Source organism: Heloderma suspectum, chromosome 4 (assembly GCF_057233095.1).
Source record: "Heloderma suspectum isolate Gila_16-S chromosome 4, 16-S_ref, whole genome shotgun sequence".
Lineage (NCBI taxonomy): Eukaryota > Metazoa > Chordata > Lepidosauria > Squamata > Helodermatidae > Heloderma > Heloderma suspectum.
The window spans coordinates 240,616,276-240,631,236 of record NC_139461.1 but is presented as its reverse complement, the minus strand read 5'-3'; the positions used below and the strand labels follow the sequence as shown (position 1 = coordinate 240,631,236).

The following is a 14,961-nucleotide window of genomic DNA, read 5'->3' as shown; positions in this document are numbered from 1 at the left end:
GTTGCAGGTTGGGCAACTTATGGCCCTCCAGATGTGTTGGACTATAACTCCCATCAGCCCTAGCTAGCACAGCCAATGGTGAAGGAAGATGGGAATTGAAGGCCAAAAATCTGGAGGGCCACAAGTTGTCGCCAGTTCCACTCAATCTCTTTCTTGGGGATGTTGAGAACTTTGATTTTTTGAGGCCTCTAAGGCGCATGTCAATGGGAAAAAAGGCTGCTTCCTTCATTTAGATTCAGTGAAAGCAGATTGATGTTGCTCCCATTGAGATTGTTTTTTGTAAAGATTTTGTCTGTCCCTCCCCACCTAAGCTGTGTTCTCTCCCACCATGCCTGTAGTTTCAGATTCGAGCACTAGAATCTCAAAAGCGGCAGCAGGAGATTGTACTGCGCAGGAAAACCCAAGAGGTGAGTGGCAGCCTTACTGCCCACAAGGAAAGCAAGTGCTTAATCTCCACAAATATGCTGTCTCCTTTTCCACACTGAAAACTTCTCCGTGTAACCCAGAAATGCATATAGCTTCCTTTGAGCCTGATTGGATTTACCAGTTTCAAATAGCCACTCCGACTGAAAACATCAGTGAACCAAACAAGGAAATTATCTCCCACTCTTCAGGAATCACTTGATCCCTACAAGTGCAAAGGGACAGAAACATAATTTCTGTCTCTCTTTAGCATGCAAATGTAATACCAAAGTTTCCCCAGCTCCTGTTTGTTCAAAGCAACTCTGTTGTTCTTTACCAACAAGCTGAGAATAATACCTACTGCATCATACCTTGGTTAGTGTCTGGTTGCCAAGTTGAGTCCTTGCCTGTATAGAGTATTTCAGCTTGTTTGTTGGTAACTTCGGCATTTTGCATGACATTCAGCCATGTGTGTCCAAATCTATTGGGAACTTCACCCAATCTTGGGTAATTTCTAGTTGCTTGAAAAAGGAGTTTCTCCTCAAAGCCAGCTGCCTCTGCCTTGATACTCTATTGCTGGGACCTTGCCCTTATGTTCCAGTGGGTCTGCTTTGGGCTTGGGTAATGATGACCAGGACTGCAGTTGGTGGATTGGGGGGCTGGCACTGTGGAGCTTTTTGCACATGGCATCCCTTCCTGAGACTGCGTGATGTCTGGTCCCACCTCCATATTTCTGTTTCCAGGATGACTTTTTGTTGCTATCTAGGTCTCGGCTCTGCGCCGTCTGGCCAAACCCATGTCTGACCGGGTTGCTGGGAGGATGAACCAGAAGCAAGCCATGCTGGACTCAGGTGCTGAAGTCTCCACCAGCACCACCTCCTCAGAGCCAGAATCTGGTTCTCGTTCTGTCTCCAGCATCGTGCGCCAGTGGAATCGGAAAATCAACACTTTTCTGGGAGATCCTCCTTCTTCCACAAATGGGGCTCGAAACATCAGGTCAGACATTGGACCAAGTTAGCAGTTTGCTTATAGTTCAGACGAACCTAGGAAGGGTGCCTGAAAGCAATGTATATAGATTTTTTCAGGGGCTGTCTTGCCTTCTGGGACACTGGCTTCTCTGTGCCTTCCTTTGTTTAGTAGCATTTAGAATGGGCCCCATCCCCATTTCTGTGCACAAGGAGTGCTCAGGATGGCATGGCCCAGAATGTCTAGCCCCCAGGTTCTAGGGCAGGGGTGGGCAACACATGGCTTGCCGCCCATATGTGGCCCCCTCTGCCCCCCCCCCCGTGCACTCTCACTGCCCTCCATTGCCCCCTGCCGCCCCTATTTTTTCTCTTTTTTGCAGGGGGGGAGTGGCAGTCGGGGGGAGGGGGAATTGGCCCCCAGACCACCCAAAGTTGCCCACTCCTGCTTTAGGGTGATGGCAACATCATGCTGTTCAGTTCTTACTCCATGATCTATTACATGTGCAGGAAGAAGTTCCCAAAGAAAGGGGCAAACCAGACCTTCAGTAAGACGGCCCGCCTGAAGTGGCAGTCGCTGGAGCGCCGTGTCTTTGACATTGTCATGCAGAGGATGACCGTCATCAATCTGGAATCGGATATGGAGCGGCTCATCAAGGCGAGGGAGGGCGGCTGTCTCCCACTGGAGCAGAAGGTTTGGGGGCAGCTGGGGGTGCTGCGGAGCATGGGCTGAAAAGAAAGATCTGCCTTCTGTTCTCCCTTTCAGAAACGTGAGGAACTGTCGCTGATGCAGGAGATGCTTCTGGGGAAGAGGGAGAAGCTGCAGGCGGAGAACCCTGAAGAGCTGAAGGGACTGCAGGAGCTGAATGAAGAGATTGAAGTGCTGGCAGCCAACATTGACTACATCAATGACAGCATCTCTGATTGCCAGGCCACCATCATGCAAATTGAAGAGACGAAGGTGTGTCCTGTCTGTGTGTGAGGCAAGCGGTTTGGGAGGAGGGCATTTCTGGATGTGGGCCTAGAGGTGAGCTGCGGCTGGCTGGCTGGGGCTCCCTTGGGCGAGATGCTCAGATGGTAATAGGTGGATCAGGATAATCTAAGCCAATCTTCTCCAACCTGGTGCCCTCCAGATGTGCTGGACTGCAGTTCCCATTGTTCCTGCAATTGTGGGGATTGTGGTCCAGCACACCTGGAGGGCACCAGAAGCTGGAGAAGGCTGATCTAAGCTTTTCTGATCTTAATGAAATCTTGCCTCATTTCCCCAAGCTATTTAAGCTTTCAGTGGGCAATTTCAGCCTGTTTGAACAAGGGGGATATGTAAGGCAGAGACATGGAATATAACATACGGAGTTGGGGGAGCCTTGGAACTCTGCTCTTTCCTCTGGGGACGTTGTGGGACTGTCTTATTCAGAGCTGTGATAATTTGCCATCCATGTCGAAGTATCAATACTCTAAGTGAACTTGCGGGTCTGTAGACCTCTAAAAAAGAAAAAGACTGCAGTGCATATGATTTGGGTTCAGCAGGTGAGGGGATAGTGTGAGGCTGACCACTACTTCCATGCACAAATCTACTGGATATCTTGGGGAGCTAACTAGCCTGTGGAGCTACCTCTTCAGCACATGGAGACAGTCCAACAAACATCTTGGGGTAGCAAAACGCAACCTTTCCCCAACCATCTCGTTCTACCGCTTCTGCCCCATGGATCTCTTCTTCTTGCTAGGAAGAGCTGGATTCTACTGACACTTCTGTGGTGATCAGCTCCTGCTCCTTGGCTGAAGCACGGCTTTTGTTGGACAATTTCCTTAAAGCATCCATAGACAAGGTAGGTCAAAGCAGAGTCCCTTGTACAGGTCAGAGATCTGATAGCTAAAGCTTAATTTGTAACAGCAGGCTTGGTCTTGTTCAAATATCCAGAATTAGCCAGGCAGCTGTTCTGGTTGACAAGGGTATTGAACTCTTAATTTAGAATGGAGTATATTTTTAAGGATTTCAGACCTCTGCATTTGGATCACATCTCTTTCTAAATTCTGTGCTGTGTCCAGCCATATGCTTTTCTAAGAAATGTAAACCTCTGAGATGGGCTAAGCTTGGGTTTGATGGTGTGACTGCAACGTTCTATTCTATATGCAGAGTCCCATTGGCAGGAATAATAACACAGTCTTTGGGGCCAGTGTTCATGCACGGCTAAGCACAGATCTGGTGAGAAGGGCCGAGTCCAGAACCCACCCCTCTTCCTCCCTTCCTCTTTCCCAAGTGCTAGAAATCCTTCACTGATAGACTTGTTCCTAATTTTCCAATCTCTGCAAATAGAGCCTGCAAGTAGCCCAGAAGGAAGCTCAGATCCGGCTGCTGGAAGGACGCCTGAGACAGACAGATGTGACTGGCTCCTCTCAGAATCATCACATCCTGGACGCCCTACGGGAGAAGGCCGAATCCCACCCTGAGCTCCAGGCACTCATCCACAATGTGCAGCAAGGTGGGAATTTGAATTTTGATGTCCTCTTAACAGTCCCCTGATATAGTGACTGTTTGCTCTCCTATCAGCTTTTCTTCCACTGAGAGCTACTAGCTCCATGTGAGGAGAAGGCCAGTATGGGGAAAGCCACTATGTGACAAAAGCTGCAAACAGCCAGTCTACCATGTGGTGATTGCAGTCACTACATGGGTAGCATGGTCATCTGAACCAACCCCTGATTTTGTCAGCTTCAACCAGCAAGGCTGGTTTCAACTTGTGGCTCTGCCCTGTGCTTATTCCTGGGGACCTCTTTTTCTGATGCTATAAACTGGAGATGTGAGCTCTCTCTGCCAGGCACAGAAGAAATAGGAAAAACCCTCTTTTGTGTGTGTTGAGGATGTCTTGGTGACATGTTGCCTGATCAGGCTACTGACAGAATCGCAGTGCTGCTGGCTCTGCCAGGGGGAGGGCCACAGTGTGTGCTTAGCACCTAAGTGCTGGAGGACATGATCTGGATGCTTGTTGTTTTCTTTTGCACAGAGAATGGTTATGCCAGCACAGACGAGGAAGTCTCTGAATTCAGCTTGGCCTCAGAAGGGAGGTGAGTGCCCCTCCAGAGAGAGTGACGGACAAGTGCATATTAGCTATTTTTGTCTAACCCATGGTAACCTTTAAAGGTGGATGAAGTGGAAATTCCACCTGTTTGCCATGGATTACATCCTTGAAGTAAGTTTAAGCAGCAAGGAACCCCTAAATGAGGTGCAGGGGTGCTTCCAGATGAGGCTTTTATCATGCCATTCTCCTGCCTCATTGATAGAATTTTACAGGGTTGGGGGTGGGGTGAGGGTCTGGACATCATCGTCGTCCATTTGTGACCCTCCTGTATTTTTCCATTGCTTCTTCCATTTTTCTTATTGTGGAAAATCCATTAAGGAGAAAAAAACAGAATAGCTATACAGTGCTTTTTAATTATTAGTGCTAGGGCCTCTCTGGAAGCCCCCAGGACTGAAGTGGACTCCTGAGGCTCTGCTAGGAAGGGAGTCTCTTAGGGGGTGTTAGCTGGACCCTCTGTGCTTCTTACTGGAAAACTGCATGTACCAAAACTCTTTTTGTGTCCTACAGCTTTTCCCAGTCTTTTTCCATGAAGGGCTCTGCTAGTCAGGATGACTTCAAGTGCAGGGTAAGTTTGAAAGCTGCAAATGTGTTTGTAGGCATTTTGTTGGTACTTTAATACGTTTCTATACCACCCTCCAGTAGAAATTCCCAGGGCAGTTTATGTAAAAAGAAAGATGGGGAGAGACACAGTGTGGCAAAAGCTTCACAAAGAGCCAGGCTACAGCCAGGAAAGAGGGTTTTTAGATCTGCATGAGCCTCAGGGGGTGTATTTAACAGTAATTTCTCACAGCATCCCACTCTGGATTTTTCCTGCTGTTCTTGCACGCCTCTCATGTAAGTGTCCCATGAGGTCAGTTTTATAGTTAGCCATATTTGAAGCAGGTCAGAACCTGGTGTAATATACATTGAGTTAATGGGGGAGCTGGCTTAGCAAGAAAGGACAATAACAGAGACTTATTTCCACCATGTGTTGCCATGTGTCACGTTCCTTCGTCCTCCCCCTTCGCAATCAACACACTCCAGGAAACAAGGCTTCAGGCTCACTACTTCATTAGTTAATGACTCACTTCTTTACAAATGCACATTCTAAGAAACTCTCACGGCAATGAAATAGCTAATCTAAACATCTACGAATATCAATAGAGGAGCTGAAGTGTCAGTTAGATAAGTTGCCAGCAGTCTGGGCAAGAACTTCTTGGCCAGACTAGCTTCACAGGGATGTCCCTCCCTTACAGTGGCTCCCTCCTACATTGGCTTTCGCGAGTGGCCAAGCTGGTGGAGCAACTGAGCTCCACCTCTAACTTTGCTCACCTCGTTCTGCAACAGACCCTCGTGTCCCTCCAGTCATGCCCCTCGCTCTCCTCCTGCTCTGAAACCCGTGTTCTCGTGGTGGAGGAAAGTGGGGGGGGGGCATTCAGGCTGAGCCATCTCTGTGTCAAGGTCTTGGGAAGAAAGCCTTGCCATATCTGAGCTCACTAGGGAGGGTGCCTCCCCCTGTTCTGGCTATTCCCCATCTGAATCTGAGCTGCCAGACCTCTCCACACGCTGAGATTCATTCCTGACACCATGTTGCGCTTACTCATCCCTACTCATTTATATGACTCTGTCCCTTTCATTTTGTGGCTCAGGCCAGAAGTTTCTTCCAGAGTTTTAGTGCCCATCAGAGCCACATAAACCTCACTGCATTCTTAGTCCCTGGTTTTTTGACTAGTGGGGAGTTGCACTAGTATGTATCACTTTGGCTTCCTCTCTAGTTCCTGCTTGAGCCCAAATTAACATCTTTGTACAACATTTGGCTAACTAGCACGTGTTGCAATACACACAGAGGTGAGTGCCTGAACTTTGGTCCTGCTCCAGTTATTCAGCAATGAACTGAAAACAAGGCCCTGACGCGCACGCGTGTGTGTGTGTGTGTGTGTGTGTGTGTGTGTCTTGCAGCCATCACTAAGATGAATAAGCCTTTTATCAAGAGAAAACTTCCCCACCCCACCCAGGGCAGCCTCTCAATTAAATAACCCTAGTAGCATGGGGGGCATAACCACTTCATTGGGGCACTTCCGCATGGCACAGCAGTTGCCGCTCAATGATGTGAAGTGCCTTCTTTTATAGTCCATATTAAATTCAGAACTAAGTGGCAAAGTCCTGCAAAGCTGCTTAATGCACAGTCCAAGGGGTTTCTGAAGGAAAAGTGACTGAGAAATGCTAGCATTCTGGTTCTAGTTTTCTCCTGACTGGATTTGGCTGCTACCTGCAGTGGCATTCAGGGAATAGCTCCCATATTGCCATGCTCCATTTTAACGTGTGTCTTCTGGGGCTTTGCTTTAGGGGGAGCCCAAGCTGTCTGGCCAGATGAAGGCTGTGTCTGCAGAGTGCCTGGGGCCCACCTTGGACATCTCCACTAAGAACATCACCAAGTCGTTGGCATCCCTCATGGAAATCAAAGAGGATGGCATTGGCTTCTCCATCCGTGATCCTTACTACAAGGAGAAGGTCTCTCGCACCATCAGCCTGCCCATCCGAGGGAGTACATTGTAAGCTATGATAGTGTAGGCATTGGCCTGTGTATAGATCCTGTTGGGAAAACTGTGGTGGTTGTGGCTACTGACATAGAAGGTCCGGTCCAGTACTTCTGAATTATCTAAATGCATTTAGTCCTCCATCTTGTAGGCAGTATTCAAGTCCTCCTCCTGACAAGCAGAATCTCTTCTCTGCTTTAGGGTGGAGAGCTGGTGAATCAAAGAGGTAGGAGGCAAGGAGGAAGCAGAGAGTCCTGTGTTGTTCTGGGGCCAAAGGTAGCTGCCTCCTTTGCTGGCAAAGCCTTACACGAGGAGTAGCAACAACATTGGAAGGGGGGACTTCTGCTTCAAACCTCTGCATAGCCCATAATTCTTGTGAAATCCTCCCCCCCACACACACACACACGTTTTCTCACAGGCCTCACTCAGCTCACAGCTTCAAGTGCTGTTGGTTTACAAGGAGTACTTAGGGATGGTGAAGAATTTAGTTCGATCCACATATTTAAGCAAAGTGACCTAGTTTGTACTTCCTGGGCAAATATGCAGATTGGAACACAGTTATACATTGGATTCTGCACTTCTCCGAATTTTACGATACTGTTCTCAGCTCAAAAATTGCATAGAAAAAGGCATATATTAGGGGAAGCTGCTTACAGAAATAAGTCTATTAGGGGAAACTAATTTTCTTACAAAATGCATACGTAAGGGGACATTGCATACAAAAATAAATGCTAAATTTCGTGCATTTTAAAAAAAATTAACAGGCTGATGCAGAACAGGCTTGTGATTGAATATATGCAAAATTAACACAAACTGGAAATAGACAGATTTGTCCATCCTTAGGTACTGGGAAGGCAATAACATTTCCCCCCATAAGGTGCTGTCATGAATTCAGAAATCCAGATGATATATAATAGTCCCCATCAGCCACAAACTCGCAAGAACAAGACAGGAACAGCTAATATGGCTGCTCCTGTGGACATCAAGAGTGGTGAGAATTGAAATAGCCCTCCCAGACTCCAGAATGAAAGCCACTTCAAACCTTTAACAAATTTGCTTGATACAGCTTTCCAGGGACTGTGTCATGATTCCCCCCCACCCCTCAAATGGGGGAATAGGCGTTAAAATAGCAAATGCAGTTCATTGTAAGCAAGTGCAAGTAATGCACCTTGGGATAAAAAATCCTAACTTCACATATATAGAGATGGGATCTGAGCTAGTGGTGACTGACCAAGAAAGAGATCTTGGGGTTGTGGTGGACAGCTCAATTAAAACGTTCACCCAGTGTGTGGCTGCTGTGAAAAAAGCAAATTCCATGTTGGGGATCATTAGGAAAGGAACTGAAAACAAAACTGCCATAATGCCTGTATACAAATCTGTAGTGTGACCTCGCTTGGAATTCAGTGCACAGTTCTGGTCACCTCACCTTAAATAGGATATTGTAGCATTGGAAAAAGTGCAGAAAGAAAGCAAATTAAATGATCAAGGGGCTGGAGCAACTCCTCTGTGAGGACAGGTTACAGCAGCTGGGAGTGTTAGTTTCGAAAAAAGATGAGTGAGGAGGACATGATAGAAATATACAGAATTATGCATGGTGTGGAGAAGGTGGATAGGGCAACATTTTACTCCCTCTCTCATAATACTAGAACCTGAGGTCATCCCATGAAGCTGATTGGTGGGAGATAAAAGGAAGTACTTCTTCACAGAGTGCATAGTTAAACTATGGAATTCACTTCCACAAGGTGTCGTCATAACTAACAATTTGGATGGCTTTAAAAGGGGAGTGGACAAATTCATGGAGGATAAGGCTATCAGTGGCTACTAGTCCTCATGGCTCTATGCGACCTCCAGTATCAGAGACAGTATGCCTATGTGCACCAGTTGCTGGGGAACCTGGGCAGGAGAGTGCTGATGCACTCGTGTCCTGCTTGTGAGTTTCCTGTGGGCAGCTGGTTGGCTACTGTGTGAACAGAATGTTGGACTAAATGGACCCTTGGTCTGATCCATGTTCTTAATTGAGCAAGAAGCTAGAACTTCTCCCTTATGAGGAAAGGTTACAATGTTCGCAGGTTTTTAGATGACAAAAAAGGCAGGTAAGGTGGGGACAAGGTAGAGGTGTATGAAATTATACATGTTGTGGAGAAAGTGGACAGAGAGGACGTTTTCTCCCTCTATCATAATACTAGAATCCAGAGTCATCCAATGAAGCAAAGTGATGGGAGATGGGATTAGCTAACCCAAGATATGCTTATGGACACCGACTTGGATAGCTGTAAAAGGGGATTAGACAAATTAATTGAGGATAAAGTTATCAATGGGTACGTGCCATGATGCCTATCTATTACCTTCAGAATCAGAGGCAGTATGCCTCTGTTTACCATTTGCCAGGGAACATGAGCAAGAGGGTCCTGTTGTGCACATGTCCTGCTTGTTGGCTTCCCAGAGGCAACTGTTTGTCCACTGTGGGAACATAATGCTGGCCTTTGGTCTGATCCAGCATGGCTCTTCTTATGATCCATAATAAACATGGGGATTTCATACAGTCAGGGCCAGAAATATTGGAACAAGGATAACTGTTTTGGCAGTTGGCCTCTGTACACCACCACACTGAAGTTGAAAGGAAACACACCCAGATGGGAGCAAAGTCAGGACTTTCAGCTGTAATTCAAGGGGTTTGACAAAAGTGGGGCACTAACCATTCAGGAAGGACAGCCAGTGGCATACACCACCACCCCCCAATCGTTGGTGGCTCATAAGTAATGGAACAAACTAACATCATTTCAAACTGAAGGATCACCTTTAATACCTGGATGAAAATCCTTTGCAGTCAATGACTGCCTGAAGTCTGGAACCCATGGACATGACCAAATGCTGAGTTTCCTCCCTTGAGATGCTTTGCCAGGCCTTTACTGCAGCTGCCTTCAGCTGCTGCTTGTTTGTGGGTCTTTCTGCCTTCAGTCTTGTCTTCAGTAAGTGAAAAGCATGCTCTATTGGGGTGAGATCAGGTGACTGACTTGGCCATTGAAGAACATCCCATTTCTTTGCCTTGAGAAACCCTTGGGTAGCTTTTGCTGTATGTTTTGGGTCATTATCCATCTGCAATATGAAGCAGCGTCCTATCAGTTTGGCAGCATTCAGCTGAATCTGAGCAGAAAGTATAGCCCTATGTTGTTGTTGTTGTTGTTGTTGTTGTTCAGTCGTTCAGTCGTGTCCGACACTTCAGAATTCATACTGCTGCTTTTATCAGCAGTCAGGTCATCAATAAACGCCAGTGACCCGGTTCCATTGGCAGCCATACATGCCCATGCCATAACACTGCCTCCACCATGTTTGACAGATGATGTGGTATGTTTTGGATCATGAGCTGTTCCTTTCCTTCTCCATACTTTTCTCTTCCCATCATTCTGGTACAAGTTAATCTTGGTTTCATCAGTCCAAAGAATCTTATTCCAGAACTGGGCAGGCTTTCTTAGGTGTTTGCTGGCAAAGGCTACTCTGGCCTTTCTGTTCTTGAGTGTTACCAGTGGTTTGCACCTTGTTGTGAAGCCTCTGTATTTACATTCATAAAGCTGTCTCTTAACTGTAGATGTTGACAATGACATGCCTACCTTCTCAAGAGCATTCTTGACCTGGCTAGATGTTGTGAAAGGATTCCTCTTCACCATGAGCAGAATTCTGCAGTCATCCACTTTAGTTGTCTTCCAGGCCTTTTGCTGTTGCTGAGCTTGCCAGTTAATTCCTTCTTTTTCAGGATGTTCGAAACTGTTGTGTTGGCCACTCCCCCTGTTTTTGCTATCTTTCTGATGGGTTTATTTTGTTTCCTCAGCCTAATGATGGCCTCCTTCACTTGCATGGACACCTCTTTGGACCTCATGTTGGGAGTTCCAGTGAACAGCTACCAAATGCAAATGTAACACTCAGAACCACCCCCAGGCCTTTTATCTGCTTGATTGGTCATGGGGTACCCAGGAAACAGGCCACACCTGGCCATGCAGCTGCTTGTCAGCCATTCGTTGCATTACTTATGAGCCACCAATGATGGGTGTGTGTGTATGCCACTGGCTGTCCTTCCTGAATGGTTAGTGCCCCACTTTTGTCAAACCCCTTGAATTACTGCTGAAAGTCCTGACTTCGCTCCCATCTGGGTGTGTTTCCTTTCAACTTCAGTGTGGTGGTGTACAGAGGCCATCTGCCAAAACAGTTATCCTTGTTCCAATATTTCTGGCCCTGACTGTATCTGAATGTGCTCTCACATCTAAATCTGTGCACGTGCATATCTTGCGTGTGTAGGGAGAATGTTTTGTATCCTTGCCTCCCAAATGGGTAACTTTGCATGTGCAGGGAGACCTTTATGTGGAGGTGCTACCAAACCAATGATTCTCCAAAATGGGATGCAGCCTGTCCAGCGTGCCTTGCATAATACTGGATCTGAGCTTCACTCATCCGAGTCTCGGCTCAAAGCTGAGGGAGCACAGCTTTGGAAAGGGTAACTGCTAACTATGGCTGCCTTTCCTCTAGTCCTAGACAGTCCCGCGGTGCAGACACATCACCCCTCACAAGGAGGAAGTCATATGACCGGGGTCAACCTATCAGGTGAGTGTGTGAGGGAGGCAAAATAAGTGTGTGTGTGAGTGAGGGAAGGAGGGGTGGGGACGCTGGGGGTGGGGAAGGAAGCAAAATTAGCAGCTGTTCTTATGATTTGCTTATGATCCAGGAACACAGTTGCTCTGGAGTGCAAGATCCAACAGTGCCGGGAGAAGATGAGAACTGTGGGAGAGAAGGAGTCTCTAATCAGTGTAAACCATGGCATCTTTCTTTCCTTGCCTAGGAACCCAGAGGTTGGATTCACTCCTCCCTCGTCCCCTCCCAGCAGACCACGCAATGACCGCAACGTCTTCTCACGCCTTACCAGCAACCAGAGCCAGGGTTCAGCACTAGACAAGTAAGAGTAATTGTGAAACTTGGGGAAGCTCGTATCCCAGAGATAAATGGAAAAACCGGTCATTGTAGCCAATGGTGCTAGGAATACCTTGTCCTCGCATCCCACTGTATACAGCATCTGCAACTGTGTGTTTTCCTTTGGCCTCCAGCTGTGTTATCCCACTGACGCTGGAATTCTGTGACCAAGGCATTTAGGTGCAAGATTACCTTGAAACCTCCCATAATATGCAGGGAGCCTGAATGACACTGTCATGTGAAGGCCTCTGAACCAAGGACCTCCACCCAGGCCCAGGCACCTTAGTCAGAACCTAAAACTATAAAACACCGGAATCGCCGAATTGCTGTATGGTTGCTCCATCTCCCCAGTGCATTTAGAAATCAGGTTATTGTTGGGAAGCATGGAAGCTCTTCCAAAATCTTTCTGCAGCCTATCAGGGTCATCTGCTCTGGTGTCACTTTTTAACAGCTTGGTTATTGCTGCTTTTTGGAGGGGGTGTGCGGGCTGGTCTGCCTTATCAAGCACAGTGGTGAATTGCTCAGGCCTTTCAGTTACGTCCATTGGATTGCTCCATTCAATAGGTTCAGAATAGGGTCAGGTGTGTCCTGCCTTCCAAATAATGTGTCTGCTTAATTGCCTTTTATTCTGGAGCATGTTGTAGCTTCCACAGATTCTCCTGAATGACAGCTGTGGCATCATTGGCACAGCCTCAATTTAAGACAACGGGATTTCTCCAACATAGGCTGCCTTGGGCCTCAGGGGACAGGCAGTGCATTTAATTTTCAGATAAAAATCAAAGCCCCTCTTGGGATTTAGGCATGAGTAGCTATCTCAAACATGTCTTCTTGTGGAGTGACCTCTGTGACCAGAGTGTCTATGTCCTCATGTGGAAGTGGAACGTAGTCACAATAGAAGCTGGCCATCCATTGCTGCCCAGGAGCCTTGGGTAGATATTCCCAGGTTTGTGCATATTCTCTTACTTTGCAGAAGAACTACATATGCACAATAATTCAGCATCCTGAGAATCTCCACTTTCTTTTCTTCTTAAAGCAAGTTTCTAGCCCTGATGACTGCAATGCCAGGCTTACAAGGGTGTGGTGAAACACCTAGTAAAATCTCAGGTGGTTTCTGCTCATGCCCCCTCAGCTCCTGAGCCCTTTCTGTCTGTGGTCTGCTGTCCTCTTGTCTGCCCTGCTAGCTTGGATGCAATAACAACCTTCCCTTTTCTGACTTTTTGCTGCTGCTTTTCCTTCTCCTGGTTTTAATTACCCATAATCCTGCTAATTTTCTGTCCCTAGGTCTGATGACAGTGACTCCTCTGTCTCGGAGGTGCTGAGGTATAAAACTTACTATTTATTATATAACTCTTCTAGTCTTTCTCTTTTTCATTCTTTCCCCCTCCCTGCATTTAATACCTGCATGTAACCAAACCCAGTGTGGTGTTTCTTGCCTTGTTCTGCTTCTACTTTCTGAGTGCTAGATTTGCCTGCCCAGCTGACTGTAAAATGTTCAGTCAGGCCCATGTCAGATGTTACCAGGAGTAATATGTTTTCTTCCATTCAGTAGTTGCTCCCACTTCTCTCCCAGTAATGCCAGTAACTTCTGCCCATTATGTGGTTAAGTGCCAAGCCATCAACATACACATGGCTCTGAAAACTTCAGTCTGTTTCTCTAGGACTTAAAAGTTGACAACCTGTGTTTGGATTGGACTGGTCACATATCTCCAGATAGTGCATGTCTGTAGTAGTAACCAAGTTTAGAAGCTAACCAATTGCATGCATGGTTATTGTGCTATGATTACATGTGTCTGGTTTTGGAATGGTGGCATTGTTAGAACTCTGAGTAGTTCCTAGTCCTCATGGTGGTGGAAAAAATATTGGAAAAAGTGCAGGCAGCTCCTCTTCAAGGCTCAAGAGCTATTTTAGTTGAGAACTTCTTCTCCATGAAGAACTTCTTGCAGCTCTCTGTCCTTCCCCATTGCTTTCAGCTCTTGTCAGTCCTGCTCCCAAGAAGTCTTGTTCCCAGTGTCCTGTGTCTTTCCTCTCTATCACTTGAGCCCAGATGTCCAGCTCCATTTTTAAAAAATCCATTTTTGTTGTTATGGAAGCTAGATAGATGTGTACTTTTCTAACTTGCATATTGCATTCCAGTCATATATTCTGAATATTTGGGAGACTCTGAGTGCAGAACAACAAACCCCACCAATTATTCTGGTCACTGGATCTTGTGCTAAAGCAATAGTATGCCAGATAGTGATGCCTTTTCCTTCTTTCTCGATAACTCATGGGCTAATCCCATTAAAGATGGAGGTGGCAGGGAAATGTAAGAGAAGAGAACCTGTTACGCTAGTTCAGTCTTATAACCAGGAATACTCGAGAACAGGAGCTGTGCCTTTAAAATGGCAATAAATTCTAGGTGTCCTTTTTGCTTTAAGTTCTAGAAACAGCTGCTGTTCTCATATCACCTGCAATTATGCGTTTTGCTTAACACTTCTGGAGAACCCTTCTAGTGTCACGTGGGGCACTGAGAAACAATAGAAGAGTCAGGAATAATGGTTATAATATAGTACTACAAAATTTTACTCAGTTTGCTATCACTTACCCATAATCACTCTAAAGCAAAACTAAAGTGCTTTAAATGCAGATTTTTAACACATCCTTAACATATACAGTGGAGGTGAGGAATAGATTTCAGGGATTAGACCTGATAGACAGAGTGCCTGAGGAACTATAGACGGAGGTCCGTAACATTGTTCAGGAGGCAGCAACGAAATCCATCCCAAAGAAAAAGAAATGCAAGAAAGCCAAGTGGCTGTCTGATGAGGCTTTACAAGTAGCTGAGGAAAGAAGGGAAGCGAAAAGCAAGGGAGAAAGGGGAAGATATACCCAACTGAATGCAGAGTTCCAGAGAATAGCAAGGAGAGACAAGAAGGCCTTCTTAAATGAACAATGCAAAGAAATCGAGGAAAACAACAGAATGGGAAAGACTAGAGATCTCTTCAAGAAAATTGGAGATCTCAAGGGAACGTTTTGTGCAAAGACGTGCATGATAAAGGACAAAGAAGGCAG

General features: G+C 46.4%; 1 protein-coding gene across 4 annotated transcripts in view; it reads left to right on the top strand.

Moving 5' to 3' along the window:
• Positions 1 to 14,961, top strand: part of KIF21B (kinesin family member 21B) — a 106,497-nt gene that overhangs the window by 66,801 nt on the left and 24,735 nt on the right. For 3 of the 4 annotated variants that reach the window (XM_084852900.1, XM_084852899.1, XM_084852902.1), the window contains exons 17-28: positions 339 to 407; positions 1,169 to 1,398; positions 1,875 to 2,022; positions 2,131 to 2,325; positions 3,089 to 3,190; positions 3,679 to 3,844; positions 4,364 to 4,424; positions 4,946 to 5,003; positions 6,764 to 6,969; positions 11,473 to 11,547; positions 11,783 to 11,896; positions 13,192 to 13,230. In XM_084852900.1, the coding sequence (XP_084709026.1) occupies positions 339 to 407; positions 1,169 to 1,398; positions 1,875 to 2,022; positions 2,131 to 2,325; positions 3,089 to 3,190; positions 3,679 to 3,844; positions 4,364 to 4,424; positions 4,946 to 5,003; positions 6,764 to 6,969; positions 11,473 to 11,547; positions 11,783 to 11,896; positions 13,192 to 13,230 (1,463 nt within the window). The remainder of the gene's footprint in view (positions 1 to 338; positions 408 to 1,168; positions 1,399 to 1,874; positions 2,023 to 2,130; positions 2,326 to 3,088; positions 3,191 to 3,678; positions 3,845 to 4,363; positions 4,425 to 4,945; positions 5,004 to 6,763; positions 6,970 to 11,472; positions 11,548 to 11,782; positions 11,897 to 13,191; positions 13,231 to 14,961) is intronic. The other variant, XM_084852901.1, reaches the window with a different exon arrangement.